Raw genomic sequence first — 22,322 nt, 5'->3', positions numbered from 1 at the left:
AGTTTAGTCTAGATTTTGTCACTGTCTCATTTTGACCTTGGGCAAATGGCCCAACTTATCTATTTCATGATAATGCTTTGCAAAACTGAGAGAATAAAGGCTGGCCTGTCAACTACAGCTCAAGGCAAGGATAAAGGATTAAGAATAAATGATTAGGGCCGGCCCGTGGCTTAGCGGTTAAGTGCGTGCGCTCTGCTGCTGGTGGCCTGGGTTCGGATCCCGGCGCGCACCACCGCACCGCTTCTCCAGCCATGCTGAGGCCACATCCCACATACAGCAACTAGGAGGATGTGCAACTATGACATACAACTATCTACTGGGGCTTTGAGGGAAAAAAATAAATAAATAAAATTAAAAAAAAAAAAAAGAAGGAATGATTATAAAGGTCCTTGAGAGTCTGAAACACAATCTAAACGTTGAGTTCCATTACTGTCATCAAGGCACCCTTTGGGACCCTTACATACACACACGTTCGCACATATCGCCCCTTTGCTACACTTTCCCGGGGCTGGCAGTCTGCAAAGGGTCTTGATGCACTGTTGATTAATAAGTAAGCTCTCTGAGAAGCAGATCTAGTTTACATTTAGAATATTTTTCTAAATTCGATCCCACAAAGTCATGGAGATTTCTTCCATTAAATCTAGGCCAGCCCTCTATCCTCTTTCTGTTTTCCCTGTCAGGATTCGTCTCTCCTACTCACCGCATTTTGTAGCATATCTAAACTTAGTTTCAAGAGTGAAGCACACTCTCTTCCTACTGAAGAGTTCATTAAGTCATGGTTTCACCTTGGTTAGTGGGCTTATTTCAAGTTTTAAAGCACCCAACTATCTGAGGGCTTTTGCAGACAAGAGCTTAGATTTAATAGTACAATCAATGCCTTCAGGTACAATCTTGCACTTGCTTCTCATTATAGGACGCTTTTCTGTTTGGCAGCCGAATCAGTCCTTTCCGATTTCTTGTTCAAGTCCTGCTGCCCTAGCAGCCACTCCTCCCACTGCCGCTGGGAGCGCTGGCTCTGGGCTGGGCTAATTCTGCATTTCCACCATCTCCTCAGTCTAGTTCTGCAATGTCAGCATCGCACTTTAGAGCACTCTCTTGCTTTCCAACTTCTTCTGCCTCTCCTTTTCCAGAGATTTTCATTTCTATTTCTTCTTCCTGGTTCCATTTTATAGTTTTGTTTGAAGATAGAATCACTCAGCTGGAAGCTCCCAGTCACCACACTTAAGCATCCATGATATTATCATATTTTAATAAAATATTTCCCTTATGGATACAAACGTTGGCATTTTCAAAGAAACAGCCACATAATTCTTTGCGGGCAGATACTTAGAACCCCATAATTACACTGAAACGCCCTCAGCACTAGCCTTCTGCAGCTTCGCAACTGATAATCACCTCCTTGCCGAGGGAGCAGGGCATGACTTTCTAATCAGTACTCAGCACAAGACAATGAACTCTACAGATGACCAGCTGATTGATAAGAAGTGAATTGCATTTGGTTCTGGGCATGTTTTTCAATAACAGCTAAGCCCTCTTTTCATAGTTTTGAAGAAGAAAAAGGTATCCTTTTGAGATTCAACTTTGGTTTCTCAGATGGGCACTTGTAGACAGAGGCAACTTTCAGATACAGGTCCATTTTCGGACACATTCCCATGATCTCAGATACATATGGGAACTCTGGTGGAGTGACAGTCATGATTTACTAGAAATAATTCAGGAGCACAGATGTTAATAGAGTTTTAAAAGCAACCATAGGACTTGAGATAAAAGAGAAGAGAGATGCCTGAAGGGGTAGGAGGAAGGTGAAGACCCAGTACTACGGGAGGAGTGCACTCAGTGAGGGCTCCAGTGATAAGATTCATAGTAGTAACCCCAGGAACCCCATACTGAGTCCCACTGGGTATCACACACTGCTAAGAACTCCAAGTTCATCACCTCATTTAATGGTTACAGCAACCGAACGAGTATGCATCATTATTTCTATTTAACAAGTAAGGAGACCTATTTAAGCTCAGAAAGGCTAAAGAATTTCCCTATCGTGATACAATAACTTGCCTGATTTGTCTCCAAGTGTGCCGGATTTCAAAGTCAAGTATGTGCTATCTGCCTCTTAGACTAAGGAAGAAGCATGGGAAAGATTCTACGAATTAAAAGAAGAACAAAAATGTTTAGGAAGAGGCAAAAATGACCATGATTTAGGAGCTCTGGGAGGGTACTCAATGAGAGGAAAGGGAAAACAATAGAACAGAAATGGTTAAAAAGGGGACTAACCCCTGTGTATCAGTATTTAAAATGTGCTAAAAACAAAGGAACAGGGGGACCCCATGGGTCAGCCTGAAGCTTGGATGATAATCAATAGTTACAGTGCATAGTACATCAATGTGGAGAAGGAGCTAGAGGGGTCCAGATGTTTTTCCTTATAAAATGAGAGAATTATCAGCATCTCCATTGTTAATAACAACAAAAGTTTCAAAAGAGTGCTAAGAACAATCAGGTGAACACCTCGAGCACAGGGACTTTCCATGCAATTCTTTCTTCATTAAGATGAATTTCAATCAGTTTGTAAACAACAGAGTACAATTAACACTGAAAATGAACACAACTGAATCATCATAAGATTATCACTTAGAGGTTTTATTCCTAGAAAACACGATTAAGTTGTGAAATTGGGTACAACATGGAAATATATATGGACATTTAAAAAAATGATAAAGGTTCATACAAAAGTAGACGTAGTCTCAATTAGGTAAGATCAAAACAAATTCAGGGTTAGACAGTGGGCGGGAAACTCATGAACAAGATATAATACCAATGGTAATTTAATTTTCTCAGTATACAGCATGATCATGAAATTAACGAATGACAGTGAATTTGGAAGGTATCACCAATAGAGGAAAGAGAATGATAAGAAGTGAAGCCACGACTGAGCGTCAGCTTAAGAAAATGACAACTAATAAGACCAAAAAATGATTATGGCATAGAAAACCTACCCTCATAAAGATGATTAGACAAGCGAAATATGTAGTTAGGCTAAGCAATGCCTGAGGAGGAGCTGTCTGATAACAGTCTACAAATATTTGAAACTTGTAAATACCGAAGCAGGAGAGGAACTACCACGCATGAAGTTTTAATTAAAAATAATCAGATGAAATCATGACAGGGAAAACTCAGGCTTAATGGTTTGACAGAAGCAAAGCTGAAACAGGACAATGTCCCATGAGATCTTGGCTAGGGACATTTTTATTCTCCTTTGTGTCAAGGCAGAAAAACAAACAGCAGAGGGGTCTGCATTTTATCTTTCATTTACCATTTAGGCAGAAAAAGCCCATAATAGTGAGGTCTAGTGTGGGAGAATTCATATTCCATCTTCTAGAAAATGTTAAATCATGTTAAATCACATATAGGCCTCCTAGTATGCCACACAACCATGTACTTGGCGGATGTACAGACACCTGGACCTTTTCCATCTTTATTTTCAATGATATAATTGACTTGTAAACATTTTCACATTCATTTAGTTGATTTGGCAATCACAGCCTTTTGTGTTAAGAGAGACACTGATTCCTTGAGCCCTTCTCATTTAGCTGGCTTGGAAAGGGTAAGAGGACTGTTATTATTTTTAATCAGATCTGGGGGACAGTTTGGCTAACTAAAAACCGCTAAGCAGAAGTGGGTTGTGCGGACTCCGGCACAGACACCAAGTGCAACATCTTGGTGCCTCGTGTTCTTGTCCACAGAATGGGAAGTCACGTTAATCCTGAGCCTTTGAGAATACAAGAACTGGCAAAATAACTACCAAGCATTTTCCAAATAGAAAGAGCTACAGAAATTAAAGAAGAAAGTTTGAGGGGCTCTAAATCAGTGGTTCTCAATCTTGGCTATTTGTTGAAATACCCTGAGAAGATGTTAAAAAGCACGGTGGTCTGAGCATCTCCCCCAGAGAGTGTGACCAAAAGCTCCATAGGAGATTCTAACATAAGCCAAGGTTGAGAACCATTCCTTTAGAACAGTGGTTCTAAACCATTTGATTGGTTTGGAGATGCCCAGCACACACCTGGGGACAATTTAATGAAAATCTTTGGGAGTGGGGCACAGCATCAGTATTTTTTTCCGGCCTCAGTATTTTTAAAGCCCCCCAACTGATTGCAGCTCATGTGCAGCCAAGTTTGAGAATTACTCCTCTAAAAGGACATTTCTCAGGAAGCAAGTTTCACTGGTAAATGGCTTTTGAGTCATCACTGCACATTAGATCCTAATGAAAATGTATCAAAATAAGACTATTTTTAGTAAATAAAATTCAGATAACTCTTTTCATCTCACCATGGCTATGTCTGAAATTAATATGGTTGCATACATTTATTAAGGATTGTTTAGCACATGTGGCAATGAACAAGTAGCTGCAGGACCTAATCAAGCAGCTCAGGGTAGAAAAACAGCTCCTCCCACACAGAGCCTTTCAAATCCACAAGATTATAATCCATATCAACTGCATAATTGTTTACGGTGGACAACTATTTTTTTTAAGCATCTATTCAACTTGTTGAAACATTGGGCATTTATCACGTTAAAAAACAGTCACTTAGAAAGATAAACAGACAAAAGCAATTTGTGGTAGGAAAGTGGAGGGTCGATCTAGAATTCAGAAGCAACTGTCTAGTGAGGACTATGTGAATTGGAGGCAGAAAAATCAATCCCAGAACATCATCAGTGATAAGTCATGTTGATAGGAGTTATACTTGATATGATGTGATGAGAATGGCACTTTATCTCTGTGGTTTTCCTTCTCCAAACCCATAAGCCCAGTCTAATCATAAAAGGACATCAGACAAACCCATATTGAAGGGCATTCTATAAAATACCCGACCAGTATTCCTCTAAACTATCAAGGTCAACAAAAACAAGGAAAGTCCAGGAAACTGTCACAGTCTAGATGAGCCTAAAGAGACATAAAGACTAAATGTATTATGCCATCCTATATGAGATCCTGGAACAGAAAAGATACTTTAGGTAAAAACCAAGAAAATTTGCATAAAGAATAGACTTTAGTTAATAATAATGTATCAGTATTGGTTCATGAGTTGCAATGAAAGTAAGATGTTAACAATAGAGGAAACTGGGTACGAGATACACAGGAACTCTGTACTATCTTTGCAACTTGACTCTAAATCTAAAACTACTGTAATATTAAAACTTTATTAAAAAAAATCAATCCCAGGAGCCCCACAATGAATATATTAGTATTCATTGACGAATTAAGGTATGAAATTATATCAGTGGCTAGAATCTTTGGGAATTGTGAGGAAAGTGCAATGACTGGAAAAGGTCATATAGCAGCCAAGTTTGAAAGAAGCAAAAAGGAAACCATGGTCATTTTATATTGGTCGACTTGAACATTTCTAAAAATAATTATAAACAAATCAAATAATCAAATAACCAATTGCAACAGAAGTCATTTGATGGTGTGCACATTTGCCAGTAATATAAAATTACATTCTTGCAACAGTGAAACATCTGTCCTGCCCTGTGCCTGACTGTGTTGGGAGAAATAAAACATTCCAACAAATTATATAGATATAGCATAGGACACTGTTTCCTAGAAGCTGTTCTAAGGCAGAAAATTGCTGTGAGATGCTCTAGGATGAGAGAATTCCACTGATAAGTTTGGGAAGCACTGCATTGCTGTAATTAATTACCCCATTAACACGGTAAAGACCTCAGAAGTTTTATTGTATGCAGGAATTATATTTAATGTTCTTTAATCTAACGTTTCTCAAGTGTATTTAACCACTAATCCCTTTTCCCTTTGGCATCAATAGAAAAATTTTGGATAGTGGTAGGCCTAAAATATACTTCTCTATCCAGGGGATTTGGAGGCTGGACAATTGAAGTTGTTATCCCTGTCTTGATATAACTAGGTGGACATTTCAACTATGTTACAAAAGGATAAGTATATGGATGGACATTATTTTAAACCTTTATCAGTGGCCTAGGTGATGATCTACAGCATTGTCCAACAGAACTTTCTGTGATGATGGAAATGTTCTGTAACTGTGCTGCCCAACACAGTAGCCACTGAGTATTCGCAATGTGGCTAGTGTGACTGAAGAACTGAATTTTTATTTTATTTAATTTTAATTAAATTTAATTACACAAGGCTAGAAGCTACTGTATAGCACAGTACAGTATCTAAAATATATTACATAACATGAGAACAAGACAGGTGGAATTCCTAATTTAGAAAATACTTGTAAAACAAAAATAGAGAGTGACAAATTAGAGAAATATTTTATCAAAACTAAGATAAAATTCAAAGGGGATATGTGCAATAATTCCACATATTTAAAGCATAGAAATTCTTGTTATATACAAGAAAATGATGATCAAAAATGATTACAAGTTAACTGTAAGCACTGAAGTACTTCCATTAAAAAAATACAATGACCCTCCTGGATGGTTTAATAGGAATATGGCATGAACGAACCTGCTAGTACTGAACCATGGTACTGGTCAAGACAAGGATGCAGTAGAGAGAAAATTAAACTGGGAATTTGAAGACTTGCTTCCATCCCAGTTCAGGCACAGACACGCAGTGTGATCACTCTGAGACCTGAATTTCCTCATGTACAAAGTAACTGTGTTGGACCAGATGATTTCTAAGATCCCTAGCAATAATTCTACTTTAAGAAAGAAGTATAATTTGCACACTCATGTTCATTGCAGCATTATTCACAATAGCTAAGAGGTGGAAGTAAACTAAATGTCCACTGCCGAATGGATAAAGAAAATGTGGTATATACATATAGTGGTATATACATATAACGGAATATTATTCAGCCTTAAAAAAGAAGGAAATCCTATTATATACTACAACATGGATGAACCTTGTGAAAATTATGCTAAGTAAAATACGTCAGCCACAAAAAGACAAACGCTGCATGATACCACTTATACGAGGGTATCTAAAGCAGTCAAACTTGCATAGAAACAGAAAGTAGAAAGTGGTTACCAGGGAGTGAAGGAAAGGGGGTAAAGGGAAGTTGTTCAATGGGTATAGAGTTTCAGTTGTGCACAAGACAAAGTTCTGAATATCTGTTGCACAATAATATAGTTAACACTACTGTACTGTACACTTAATAAGGGTTAGGATGGTATATTTTATGTTATGTATTTCTTATCACAATAAAAAAAAGAAATACAGTCCGACCTCTGTATCTGGAGGTTCTGCATTCAAAGATTCAGCCAACCTCGGATGGAAAGGCCTACAATGGTTGTGTCTATACTGAACACATACAGACTTTTTTTTCTTATTATTCTTCCTTGAACAATACAGTATAACAACTATTTACATAGCATTTACATTGTATTAGGCATTTTAAGTAACCTAGAGATGATTTAAAGTATGCAGGGGGATGTGCATAGGTTATATGCAAATAACTACGCCATTTTATATAAGGGACTTGAGCATCCACGGATTTTGGTACCTGGGAGGAGGGGTCCTGGAACCAATCCCCCAAGGATACTGAGGGATGACTGTATATAAATAATGGTATAACTAATCCTGCAATTCCTGAACCAATTCCAGGAACCAGAATTATGAGATTTATGTGCCTTAGAAGTTAGACGGATGTTTAACCTTGTGATTTCTTAGACTGAAGAAAACTAGGGTATGACTTTTATTACTTTTTATTAATCATACATGTGGGCTCAACAAGAACTTCAGTAATAGGAACTGAGTGAGCCAGAGGTGGATAAGCCTGGTGTCAAAGGAACCTACAATAGGGCCCACCTTCACAAAGGCTAACAGCCAAATCACCATCCAAGAGAGTGTCAGTGAACTTGGGCCTAATCTGGGCTCCTAATTCTGCTAGATTTGGTTGCCCTTGATTGAGAGACTGGGGCCGTTAGGCCAAAAGTCTTTAATATCCAGAGATGGGCAGGTAAGGGCCAGGGAAATTTTTTCAGATACATTAAAGTACTTTATAGAGAAAATTTAACATTTAATTTCTGAAGAATAGGACAGAGGAAAGAAGTTTAGATTGAAGCAAAGGGACTTCAATAAAAAAAAGATGACCTCTGAGATTATAAGGTTGCTTAAAGAGTAGAATATATAATCAAGGAAGTTTCAGAATCTCTAATCCTGGAGATTTTTTACAGAATCCAAGACAGAGAGGACGGCTCCCCTGAGGAAGCAATGCAGGCAAAATAAACCCTTGAGCTCCCTTCCAGTTCTCTGTGGTCTATTTTTAAAAGCAACATATCCCCAAAATAAAAGGAAAAAATACAAAAGAAAATCATTAATATTCAAATTGAATACATCTCAACAATTTTTATGTAGGCCACACTTTGCTGAGAATTTTCTTAACTATAACAGTTAATCTCAGAATTTTTATTTAGGATTTTTACAAACAGCAGGTATTACAAAGGATGACATTATTTTTTGCCTCTACTGCAAGGCTGAAATTCTTATCGGGGGGAAATATGTATAAACCTAGATCTTGAATGCCCAATGCTAAATATGATCCCGCTCAACTTCCCTGCACTGAAAGCATGTTTGAACATAAAGGAATTCTAGAAGTGGGAGTGGGAGACAGAGACTGAGTTGCGGGTGGGGAGAAAGACCAAGTCAGGAAACAAAGCATATACAAAGAGAACCAGAGAGACCCATGAAAGAATGTCAAGCTGGGTTAATCTAAGTCCTCTCTGGGACTGTTTCTGGAGCTCTTGGCAAAAATGTTCTTTTTGTCTGGGATCAAATAATTCTGGGGCTGCTGGTGGCCAAGGTTGTTGCATATGGAAAGCGCTTACCTGAGATGGAAAGCAAGAAAGAGAAAATACCAAGGGATAGAGAAAGGGCGAGAGAGAGAGCAACTGTGCAAGCATGTCTGTGACGTGATGCTATCTTGTGAATCTCTGGATCCAGTCACACCTGAAGTCTTTTGATTTACCAGTTTTATGAATCAATGCATTCTTTTTCCTTCAATCAGTCTGTGACTTTCAATGGAAAGAAGCTCAAGTAGAATAGGTATAAGGAAGATAGAGGGCGGCAGTGCAGGGGGAATATCAGAAGAAATGGAGCAGGAATCATAGACTCTAGTAGGACGAAAGTAAAAGCAGTGCCTTTGCTGTAGTCGGGATCTATATAAGGTGAGGAGACTCTTTTAAGTGTAAAGAAGACAGAGCTACATTTAAGCAAATGCTAAAAGAGATGGAAAAATTATCTTTGAAAGAATGGTCAACCCTTATCTCCTGGACAAAAGGCCAACCATGCCCTGCCACTAAAATACAATACTCTCTTCAATATGACATGAAATGTTTCAGGTGGATGAATTCTGCTATAATATTTGAAGAGATATTCTACGACAATAATTTTCTGCAAACTTCTTCCACTCCATTACATTAATAGCTTCTTAATTATAATACAACATGACATTTACCATACTAAATAGTTAACAGGAGGTGGAACAAGAAATAAACCTAAAATCTTCTTTTCTTAATTACTTCCCATCCTGTTGAGTATCCACGAGTCCTAGATAAAAGGCTGGCATTTTCTTCACCCTATCTAAGCTGCAGACTTGGAAGCACTTTTGTTGAGGTAATCATTTGGTTCACTTTTCAAAAGAATAATGAAGAGCTGTCCCTTATTCCCTTTCTAGAGTCACACTGACATGGAACAATCAAAGTAACCCATTATCAGAGAATTCCCTGCTTTGTTCAAATTATAAACATCAATGGGCATCTCTCCTGGGAATTCAAAGCACAAGCGAGCGTGTGTGAGCTAGGCTTGTTGTTAGCAGAAGAAATCAGGTTCGCTTGATGCCTTGTTTTAGCAAAGACAACATAAGTAGTGATTATGGTTCCCTTGGGTTTTGCACTGATCGTCAAAATGCTGACAGTCACTTAAATCACTCACTGGGTGGAATAATCATCCTGAAAGGAACTGAGAGGGTACAACTTATATCATAAAATGGAACTGAGCACATGAGACAAAGTATTAACAGGCGTGGTAGAAGAGAAGTGAGAATAACAGAGATGATTAAAGACAAGAATTAGACATAAACTGTACTGGGTACTTTTAGTGACATGAACACAACAGCTAATTGTGCAATTACAAAGTTGAGCATAACTCAGAGAGCATCTTTCTCTTTTTGAAAACAGTCGATGCCAGGTTAACCTGTGTGAATCACTCAGTGGCTTGCTGTAGAGGTTACGCACTTTCTCGCTTTGTGAAGCCCTTTTAGAATGGACAAAATAGAAAACTGGAATGTTGTGCTGCTGGTAATGAGAGATTGCATTATTAAATATTAGACATTGATGGCCTACAAAACAAGGATGCCTTCCAATCATCACTAATAAACCTACTATAGCAGCCCTGCGTTTGCAAAAGTCAAAGGAAATCGGGAAAAGAGGCATCTGGTCCCTTTTCAGAGTTGTTTATTTTGCAATTAGCAAAAGGGAAATTTAACTCTGACTTTTTTTTTTTTTGGAGGAGTGGAGTGAGTCTGGGAGATAAAATGGGTAACGTACTTACCCATTTTGTGACAGACTGCCTGATATGACAGGATTATAAAGTTGAAGGCCTTTCCAGGATACCTACTATGCAGAGCCTGCTCAGATCCTATACTGTGCCCAAACTATCCTTAATAGGTGGATACACTTCTATTCTTATAGATTTCTGAGAATAAACACGTATGATTTTAACGTCAGACAAAAAGTCAAATTTTAAATAAAAGTATAAAAATAAAAGTATACACAAAAAGTAATATTTTAAGATTTCTAAAGCAGATCATATAATCTAGCTCAAAGGCCCCACTCCTACCATCCATTTTCCCCATCCCCTACTGACTCTCAGGATAGCCACATAATCAGCATGAGATCGTTAGTAGTGAGCACTCAGGGGACTCCTAGACTCTGCCTATGTGGCCTGTATTTCAGGGAGTAATTTACCCCTATGAATTTCATCCATACCTCTTCCATCTCTAGACTGGAAACCACGGTTAATCAAGTAATAATAACTTTACAAAGACAATGATAATCAGTAACTTACTCTGAAGTTCACAGTCCAAATAATACAAGCATTTTGTTTCTAATAATCTTCTAATAGTTGACTCTAATATTAAGTTCAGAGCTGACTTTTGCTTCTTTCATCTTCTTGCTGTCATTTTTCTTTTTTCCATCCTGTTTCTGTCTCTGCACTTATTCACTCAAGTCTACCACCTCCTTTCTTCCTTCTTCATATCATTTTTTCTTCGCCTCTATTTTAATTGCCTAACACATACTTCTGAACTAATGCTTTTTTTTTTTTTTTGTGAGGAAGATTAGCCCTGAGCTAACATCCGATGCCAATCCTCCTCTTTTGTTGCTGAGGAAGACTGGCCTTGGGCTAACATCCGTGCCCGTCTTCCTCCACTTTATATGTGATGCCGCCACAGCATGGCTTGACAAGTGGTGCGTTGGTGTGCACCCGGGATCTGAACCTGCGAACCCCGGGCTGCCAAAGCGGAGCGTGCGCACTTAACTGCTGCGCCACTGGGCTGGCCCCTCAACTAATGATTTTAAAAAAATATTTATTTTATAGTTATTGAATAAAGTTTATGTGTCCTAAAGTTTTCAAATTATTTTTCTCTGAGTCATTGGTCCTTGATAGAAAAAGGTTTCTCATTATTTCATATCCTATTCCTTAATTTCCTTGAAATCTATAATTAAGTTATCTCTCAGCAATCTCTTTTCCAGAATAATTGTTTTTCTCATTGTCTCTATTTTCTAGCACCTTAATCACTTCTATTATTCTCTTTTTAGACACTTTTTCATTAGCTTTATATCAGCTAAAATGAAAACGTCAGCCATGTGCTCAGCTCTGAGCTCTGAGATAGTTTCTACCCTTGCGAAGTTGTAAGGAGAAAAAATGTATTGTTTTCTGTTCTTGAGACACAGTGGTTCATTCCTACATGATTTTATGTTTCTAAGGCTTAATATCAAGCTATGTTAACATGGACCTTTCGTGGCTTCCCATGCCCCACACAGGGAAGCCGAGATTACTTCCTTTGCAGAATCAGAAAATACGGGAGGTGCAGCATAAGCAGAATTCTTGCAAGAATCTTCTGACACCTTGGACACATCCCCATATGGTGACATGTATACCCACACACATTTTAAATGACAGTACTCAGTCTAGTTCCTCAGCTGTCCCCACAACAGCTGGCCTACTAAATACTTACTCTGGGAGGTAGAAAGATTGGAGAAAGCTGACTTTGTTCGACTTGCTAACCATTCCAGGCTTTCATGCATGTTGGCCAAGGCTTTGAGGTCACTGACATCACGGAGGATGTCTTGCGGCGGGATTAATTTATCACCCAGGTTCCCAATAAGAACTTCTGACTCCTTGCCAAAGGCTGCCCTAAAAAACAAGATCAGAAACACACTTCACATATAGCCTGGAAAAGAGACGAGTGAGCATGTCTAGCACAGTGGTTGTTATAATCACTATATTACAGCATGTTATTTTTCCTAGGTTGAATTTCGTGAGAAAACTATCATACACCTGCTTAAAATTATTCTGGTATGAAAGAGTTCTTGGAAGAAGAATGAAGTGACCTTCATGCTTGTACCTTCAACAGCAACCAGTTTAGGTCTGACCTATACAGTGACGGTCCCTAGGGATGGCTTCGATGGCTGCTCTCTTATGGGTTTTTTCCCTGCCTCTTCTGCCATGGAAGTTGACAAATAGCTTAAGGTGTTAAATATATACATGGTTTAAAGGTTATCACAATAAATAAAACAACCAAGTTAATCTAGCAGCTAGAAAATGTTTTAAAATGTCCAAAAGCAAAGAGGGCCCAGGCTCTTTAAGAAAGTAGATTACAGTTGAAATGGATGACAGGCCTCATTCATTCATTCAGTTATTTACCCTAAAAATGATCTGAGGCAAATAAACTATAAAGCATTAAGGCATTCATTATTTGGAAAGAGAAATCAGTAAAAATCAATGCTAGGGTCCTTTTACTGACTGGAAAAATATAATCAGGTGGATTTCACACAGATCCCAGGGTCTTTATAAGGTTTTTGAGAGGTTGAAAAATCAAGTTACGTGGGGTTACAGAAGGATGAAGTTGGAAGGGACCCTAGAGACCATATGGCACAGCCACTGCACAGATGAAGAGATGGAATCTGAGAAGGTTAACTGTTTTACCTACATGACACATGAGTGGTAGAGCTGGGACTCAGGTCACCTAATTCCCATAGCTCTTTTTCTTTCAAAAAAGAGAAGGCTGAAATGATAAAAGATGACTGAGGATGTTAGGGAGAAAAATCATGTCTTTTCAGGAAAGTTACACACAGGTAGGCAAGCAGAGCTGATGCTGGTAGAGGTTGGAACAGGCACCGGGAGAATTTTCTGCAAGTCCCAAGGCTTTTAAAACTCAAAATACCTTAAGTGAACAGAAGCAAGGGCTTTATTTAAGTAGAACAAACCAAATTAAGTTTCAACAAAGCAGTGATTAATAACAGCTGACAGGGCCAGCCCTGTGGCTTGGCGGTTAAGTGCATGCGCTCCAGTACTGGCGGCCCGGGGTTCGGATCCCGGGAGCACACCGACGCACCACTTCTCCGGCCATGCTGAGGCCGCATCCCACGTACAGCAACTAGAAGGATGTGCAGCTATGACATACAACTATCTACTGGGGCTTTGGGGGAAAAATAAATAAATAAATGAAAATAAAAAAAAAATAACAGCTGACATATAGCGAGAATGATGCTTAACTGACACGTAGGCATTTAAAGCCCAACACTATAGCAGACACTCAGTGTTGGAAGAAACAACTGCTGTGAATTAAATGCTTACTAAAGAATGTTTATGCTACCAAGTGATTAGGCTTCTTATTTCAACAGAAGGTTACATTTTTAAGGAAAAGTCATAAGTGATTGACTGAGTTGGGTAAGTCACGGCTACAGCGGCAATGCGGTGCAGCGGACAGAGTACAGGAACCTTACCTGTACATACAAACCTTTCTTGGGGGGCTTGTAAAGGGTCTTAGGGTGGGACCAAAAGCCTGCATTTCTAACTAGTCTCAGGCTGCTTGTGTGGGAAGCATGCTTCCTTTGAGTAGAAAGGGTTAGAGCACAGGCTTCAAAGTCAGACAAGCCTGGGTGTGAATCCTGCATCTGCCACTTACTTGCTGTGTGATGCTGCTCAACTTCCCTGAGCTTTATCAGCGGCAGTAATAGTGCTGGCCTCATATAAAGTAATGTAAGAAGCAGATAAGATGACTTTTAACATCTGCACTGAGAAAATTTCAATAATTACAAAAGTAGAAGAGTATTATCAACCCCCGTGTAGCCATTGCTCAGCTTCAATTATTAGCAACTTGAGGCAAGTCTTATTTCATCTATCCTGATCCAGAGCCTCTCCCGGAGTATTTTAAAGCAAATAACTCAGATGATATTCTTAAGTGCATAACACAGTACACGGAACTTGGTGAAAGCTCATAAGTTGTAGCTATTATTATTCTTAGGTCTGTTGAGATGGCTAGTTTATTGAGTGTCAACTCAAGGTATGCTATGATGAATAAACCGAAATAGATAATAGTGATCAGAAGTAAATAAATTAGATCTCAAGGGCTAGTTTCACAAATGAAGCCTTGTAACATCACAGCAAATGTCACTGTGTTTCAGAGTCCAGACTTTCTCAGAATCTTCAAGAGGTAAATTATTGGGGCCGGCCCCGTGGCTTAGTGGTTAAGTGCGTGTGCTCTGCTGCTGGTGGCCCGGGTTCGGATCCCGGGCGCGCACTGACGCGCCGCTTCTCCGGCCATGCTGAGGCCGCGTCCCACAGGCAGCAGCTGGAGGGATGTGCAGCTATGACATACAGCTGTCTGCTGGGGCTTTGGGGGATAAATAAATAAATAAATAAAATTATAAAAAAAAAAAAAAAAGAGGTAAATTATTGTGACAGAAACTACTAGTTGCTTACCCAGTATCCATTATCTCATGCCTTCTTAGTAAAAGGACTCTGATATTGTTGAGGTCAGCAATGTGCCCAACTTAAAAACAAAATAAAATGCACAACAAACCCCACTCAATTTCCCAGCCCCTCCTGCAGATTTGATGGTCAGAGATATAAACTGAAATCAGTAGATGGGCTTCCAAGAAAGCTCTTTCAAGCAGTCTTAGTTGGCAAGGACCTCTTTTGCCTTGCCCCTTTCTGGAAGGCAGCCATGGCAAGTGAAGCTGCGGAAGCTCTTCTTCAAACATCAGGTGACCCTGAGCATGAAAATAACGCTGAGAATAATGGAGCCAAGACAGGAGGGCATGGGTGCACCGATGACATCACGGAGCTGCAATGCAGCCCCAGACAATACACTTCTGGGCTTCATGTTATGGGAGAGAAAATGAAACCCTATTTGTCTAAGCCCCTGCTATTCCAAGTTTCTGCTACTAGCAGCTAAATACAATTTCTGACACAATTATCTAATTAGCATAAGTGATGTCATCTTCAGAAAACTTTCTCTGAATTTAGACATCCCTAAAATCGAGTTACTGGGAAAAGCAAAACAATGTTTCCTCCATGATTTGAGCCCAGCAGACAGTTATAATATCTTCCCCTGGGCTGTCACTTAGTCAAGTTGTAAATATTTAGTTTTCTTAATCTGTCCTTATATATCAACTCTCCTAGCCCCTTAATCATTTTTGATAGATATAACATAAAAAATGCCTCTGAGCTGGGTGGTTAAAAAGCAACAGGGGAGGCAAACAGCTTTGAAAAACAGGCTTGGAGCCATTTTTATGCATGTAGGTGTAACCCTGGGTAGAATGTGACAATCAAGACAAATATATTTATGTAGAAGTCTAATCTGCTTGTGCAGGGATCGTTGGGCCCTAGGCATGTCTGCGGTGCGCTGCCAGCCCGGATGCCTATCCCAATTCCCTTTGGCTCACTGAGATTTGCTTAACCTCCTCCGACGGGAGAGCAACAGACTGAGAAAAATACAAACTGCCTCATGCTGAATACACAGCAGACATCTCATTTGACAGGAATCCATAATCACCCCCTAACAACCTGGAGAGAGCACAGAAACCATGACATCGAGAATAAATGATTGACAGCTATAACCATTTACACACAAAAACCATTCCTTCGAGGATTTGTGTGTGTCAAAGAGCTTGGTGGACGGTTTTTGTGTGTTACAATAACCTTAAGGGGATGGCTTTAGCTGCTTGACTACAGATTTTTTCTAAATTCTCTAATTTATTAAATAAATTATGGTATATCCACACTATAAAAATGATGCAGTCATTAGAAATTATATATTAGAAAATTCTTCATACCATAGAAAAATATTTGGTGTAGCTTATTTTTAGCCATGATATGCAGCTGAGTAAAATAAGCTGTCATAAAACTGTATGCACTGTATGATTTTAAAAAAGAAAATAATTATATATCTATATGAACCAAAAAAAAGACTAGATATCTATATGCCAAAATGTTAACTGTGTGACTGGATCATGCTTTGTGCTTCTCTGTATTTTCTACATTTTCTCCAAAGAACATCTTTACTTTTTAATGAAAAACAAAAATTGAAAACCCTACCTCAAATGAGAAAACCTTTCAAATGGACACATCAAGAATTACAGCGTGGAAAACTGGAGGACAAGGGTGTTACAGTTACTTGAGCCGAACAGGGAGGCCATGAGTGGTTGGTCCAAAGGCCGGTTTGGACTGCGGTTCCAGGCTTGCTCAAGAGGTCGTCAGTGTCCACTGCAGAGGGTCTCACTGCCAGAAGCACTGCCACCCAGCACATGGGCCAATACTGTTTCCTCTTTCTAGATCTGAATTTTTACTTACTCTTCATCTTTTGCTTATTATGAAAGCACATTATTTAATGAAGACATTACATATTTTGAGTGAAATGGGCAGCAGAATAATTATCTTAAGAAGGTGAAGTAACAGAAACTCAGAAGTAATAGGCATTCATTAATTGCCCAAAGATTATCTGACATAGCCAGGAACAGAAATCAGAACTCAAAACTTGTATGTTTTAGGTACTGAACCCCTCGTGAAGAGTCACCTTTATCATCAGTAAGCCAACATGCTCACGTGGAGGCCTAAGACACTGAAGAAGAGTGTTCAATCTGTTAAGCTTAATTTTACCACACAATTATAATATTTAAAGAGGTCTATCTGACAAGAATTCATTTAAGAGAATTTTGCCAAAGATGCTGAAAATTGTCTCCATTTAGTCTTTAAATAGTTCTGTTAGCTACTGAAATCTTAGGAAGGCAAAATAAATAAATAAATAAATAAATAAAAAATAAAAAGTTGCATTTTCAGCAGACTAAATGCACTTATGAAAGAAACACCACAAATAGTTTCAAAATGATTAAATTTGCAGATCTGGGCTATACTTGACACATGACATATACACTTGGACTCATTCCTCTCTCTCCCTGCCCCATTCTCCAAATCTTCCACTATTGCTTCCTACTGCTGAACCTCGCTGTGAGATAACTGCCCCAGGAGCCTAGGAAACCCGGCCTGCAGGGCGGTTCCCCTGTGATCCAGAACAGAGCAGGGGAAGGGCAAGGACTGGCTCAAATGGTGAACCAACTCACACATTCTTGCATCTTGGAGGGGGCGGTGCTGTAGCCACAGTGGAACAGCCACTCTAAGTATGGGACAGTACTGCTGTCCTTGTCTGAAATGTTTCTACCAGCACCACTGTCAGGAGATTTACTCAAGGTCTTATTCACAATCATGAGCTCTTATTCAACAATGTTTCTGGCCTAGAAACTATTTTATAGCAAAAGGAGTAAGGCAGTGCCCATGCTCCTGGAATTCCCCTCTCTTGCTGCATACCTAATCCTCTAGAAGGAGCTGGCCTGATGGAAGGATGAGATGGCCTATGCAAGATTCAGCTATGGTCCAGTTGGGAGACAACACTTACAAGGCTGGAGTGCTGGAGTAAGCCCAGAGACCAATAAATAGTGCTTTTAATTTTTTTTCCCAATAATAAGAAAATATGGGTCTGGGAACCAAGCATTAAAAATAGGAATGGCCCCTCCTCTCATGGAGGTTCTGCTCTTGCCCCAGCAACTTTGGGCTAAGCTGGTCTAGAGGTACTCAGGCAGGAACGCTTCCACTGGAAGATACAACAATGGCTGCATTAAATTGGTAGGAGAGATTGACATCTGGCTATTTTGGGCTTCTCATAATACTGAACTAACAGGCAGAGAAAGGGGTTACTTTGACGCCTGGAATGACTGACCTCAACTGCCAAGGAGGAAGCGTGTTGTTTCTATGCAATAAGGGCAGGCAGGACTACGTTGGAGTCAATGGGACCCCTCTTAGTATTTCCATGTCCATAGTAACAATAATGGAAACACCACAGCCGCCTAATAAAGGCAGAACTGCTAAGAATCAGTTCTTTCAGGAACAAAGGCTTAGTTCAACACAGACAGGTAGAGAACTCTGACCAGCTGAGGCGCTGGCAGAGGGCAGGGGCAACATGGGTGGGTGGTAGAAGAAGGAAGTGGTAAATATCACCTACTGCCTTGTGACCAGTTATAGAAATAGGCACTGCAACCAACAGCCTTGCATTTTTACGCAGATATTAATCCATGGTTTCTTTTTGTTTTCCACTTCCCCTAATATATTTTTATTGTAGTAAAATATACATAACATAAAATTGACCATTTTAACCATTTTTAAGTATACAGTTCAATGGCATTAAGTACATTCACAATGCTGTGCAACCAACATCACTATCCATTTCCAAAACTTTTCCATCATCCCAAACAGATACTCTGTAATCATTAAATAGTACTTTCCAGTCCTCTCCTCCACCCAGTCCCTGGTAACCGCTATTCTAGTTTGTGTCTATGAATTTGCCTATTTTAGATATCTCATATAAGTGCAATCATATAATATACGTCCTTTTGTGTCTGGCTTATTTTACTTAGCATAATATCTTCAAGGGTCATCCATGTTGTAGTATGTATCAGAATTTCATTCTTTTTTAAGGCTGAATAACATCTTATTGTATGTACATACACATATTGCTTATTCATTCATCTATTGATGGACATCCGGGTTGTTTCTACCTTTTGACTATTGTCAATAATGCTTCTATGAACGCTAGTGTAGAATTATTTGAGTCGCTGCTTTCAATTCTTTTGGGTATATACAGAGAAGTGGAATTGCTGGATCATATGGTCATTCTTTGTTTAACTTTTTGAGGAACTACCAAACTGTTTTCCACAACAGCTGTACCATTTTACATTCCCACTAGCAATGCACACGGATTTGAATTTCTCCACGTCCTTGCCAAAATTTGCTATTTTCTGGTTTTTAAATTTTTATTAAAATATTTTTTTTATAAGAGCAATCCTAAGGCATGTGAAGGGGTATTTCCCCCACTATTTTTTATGAGGAGCTGGTAGTGATTAACTTTCCAATTTAGTTCAGAGGTCACCAGATATGAGGAATCACATCTGACTTGCCATAGAGGACTGTGGAGATCCTAAACTTGAGATGAACACAGTGACTGATGAGACTGACTCTCCCCTGCTGGGGATGAGGGGAGAATGCCTTCACATGACGAATAGTACCTTACATTAAGCAGAAGTATGAAGTTTTAAAATTTGGGTATAAGGGTGAGAATGGATAGAGTAACAAATGGGGTGGACTCTAAAAGTCGTAGGCCTGTTTGCCCTAAGATCCAATCCTTATCTTTCCCCTGCTGGCAGGGAAGGGAGGGGGGTGTTGACCCCTGCAGGCTATTTTCCAGGATCCCAGCTGGGTACTGACAGTGGGAAACCTTGGAGGGACACTGAGGGGCAAAGAGAAAGGAGAAGCCAGGGCATTTATCCTCTTCCCTCCCTGCCTCAAGTGATGTCTCCAGCAACAGATGCATCTCTCCTTGGCTCTGGCTCCTACCATGCCCCAACTTACTTTGGGTGCCTTTTGCTCCAGTAAATGCCTCTTCCCTCTGGCATTCTAGCTACAGGGAGGTAGTGGCTTCTTGCTGTTGCTAATCTATGGATTACCTTTAATGTCCCCTGTCTGATGCTCAGATCCTCATTAACCTTTATTACCAATTCCCTACATTAAATTCTCTCTGACGTAAATACCTGAAGTGGTTTCTGTTTTCCATGTTAGACCTTGACTTATACAAGACCTAATAATGATGTTTCACTATAATCAATGCTACTGGGAATCCAGTAAATTATTTGGCTTGGGGATTAATTAGTTTTGTTGTATAGGTAGAGAAACTGAGACATGTTAAGGTGACCTGTAAAGATCACTTAGCCATTATCTGTCAGAGCCTAAATTGATGAAAATTATAAAAAGGTCAGGCCACCTACCTAGATTTCTAATAATACCAACTGATTCTTATGAGATGTGACAATGACACTTCCATTAATCACTTCTGCTTTCCACAACCGCTCAATCTCCAACCCTTTCAAAACCTTTCTAATTTGTGTCAAAAATAATGGGGGTAGTACCACTCTGATGGGCTCTTTAGTCAGGTTTTCAATAACTGTTTTTCTAAAATGATATTGGCTAAACCCTCACAAATAAGAAGTAATAAGATAGTCCAGTTATCTTGATTACGGTATTATTTTTTTCCTCCTAGAAACCACTAAAACTCATCACTAAGTCCATCCTTCAATGGTTTTCATGCATGTGCATTTCATCACACACCATCATGTGAATAGCTATTTTTCATATTTAATAATTGTTCCTCTTTAGAAATTTGTCTCCTCCTTCAATAATCACAATCAAGAATTTTTCATTTGCTTTCTTTGCCTACTGTTCTTCCACCATTTAAAAACCTGCAATGCTCCTGACTGGCTAGATGATGCTGAGTTGTCCACAATTCTGTGCAGAGGCAGAATTGGGAATGAGTTGGGGAGGGGCCTCAGGGTGTTCTTTGCAATCAAGGTGAATATGTGAACTATCAGCAACTCTCTTCTAGGTTCAATTTGGGACTTAGAACAATATTCATCTTTTTTTTTTCTGGTTGCAGGAAAATTGTGGTTTCTGGGTTTCTTCTCACTCAGAGATGACAGCCAGAGAAATTAATCAAGACTGTCATTAAGACGGGTGGAGGGTTTGACCACCAGCTCTTCCCCTTGTTCCTTTAAATCAGTTTGCTCACTGAGACAGGCACAAAACACTAGACTCACGGATTTATGGTGTTCTGAGATTGAGAGAGATCTTGTAGTTAGTCTAAACCAGTAGTTCTCATCCTGGCTATACATTAAAAGCTTAACTAGGGTAGCATAAACAAAATATACTATGCCAAACTCTACCTGTAGAAATTCTGATTTAATGGTCATGGTGGGGCTAAGGCCAGGACATTTTTGAAAAGAACAGCTTTATTGGGATATAATTCATATACCATAAAATTTACCCATTTAATACGAGCAGTTCAATGGTTTTTAGTACAGTCACAGAGTTACGCAATCATACCACAATTTAGAACATTTTTATCACCTCAAAAAGAAACCCTGTATCCATTAGACTTCACACTTATCCCCAACCCCCTCCACTAATCTACTTTCTGTCTCTATGGATTTTCCTATTTTGGATGTTTATATATGATTCCTGTTCATATAAATGGAATCATACATTATGTCATCTTTTGTGACTGGCTTCCTTTACTTAACATGTTTTCAAAGGTTCATCCATGTTTAAGCATGTAGTAGTACTTCATTTCTTTTATTACCAAATAATAATCCATTGTATGGATATACCACATTTTGTTTATCCATTCACCAGTTGATGGACATTTGGGTTGTTTCCATTTTTTGGCTATTATGAATATTACTACTATGAACATTCGTGTATAAATTTTTGTGTGGATGTATGTTTTCATTTCTCTTGGGCATATACACCTAGCAGTGGAATTGCTGGGTCATATGGTAACTCTGTCTTTAACCTTTCGAGGAAATGCCAGACTATTTTCCAAAACGACTGCACCATCTTACATTTCCACAAGCAGCATATGAAGGTTTCAATTTTTCACATCCTTGCCAACACTTGTTATTATCTGTCTTTTTCAAAATTACAGTCATTCTAATGGATGTGAAATAGTATATTTCATTGTAGTTTTGATTTGTATTCCTTGATGGCTAATCATATTGAGCATCTTTTCATGTGCTTACTGACCATCCGTATATCTTCTTTAAAGAAATATCAATTCTGATCCTTTGTTCATTTTTTAATTGCATTGTCTTCTTATTGTTGAGTCACTCATTCTTTAGCAGATATTTACTAGGAATCCACCACCACCCAGGCCGTGTCCTAGTTTCTGTGGTGGGTTCAA

General features: G+C 39.1%; 1 protein-coding gene across 1 annotated transcript in view; it reads right to left on the bottom strand.

Annotated features, from left to right (window-relative positions):
* Nucleotides 1–22,322, bottom strand: part of EXOC4 (exocyst complex component 4) — a 736,987-nt gene that overhangs the window by 98,777 nt on the left and 615,888 nt on the right. Inside the window, exon 14 of the mRNA XM_058530219.1 lies at nt 12,216–12,394. Within this exon, the coding sequence (XP_058386202.1) occupies nt 12,216–12,394 (179 nt within the window). The remainder of the gene's footprint in view (nt 1–12,215; nt 12,395–22,322) is intronic.

The sequence above is a fragment of the Diceros bicornis genome, chromosome 3 (genome assembly GCF_020826845.1).
Source record: "Diceros bicornis minor isolate mBicDic1 chromosome 3, mDicBic1.mat.cur, whole genome shotgun sequence".
NCBI classification, from domain to species: domain Eukaryota; kingdom Metazoa; phylum Chordata; class Mammalia; order Perissodactyla; family Rhinocerotidae; genus Diceros; species Diceros bicornis.
This window is presented reverse-complemented; position numbering and strand designations above follow the sequence as displayed.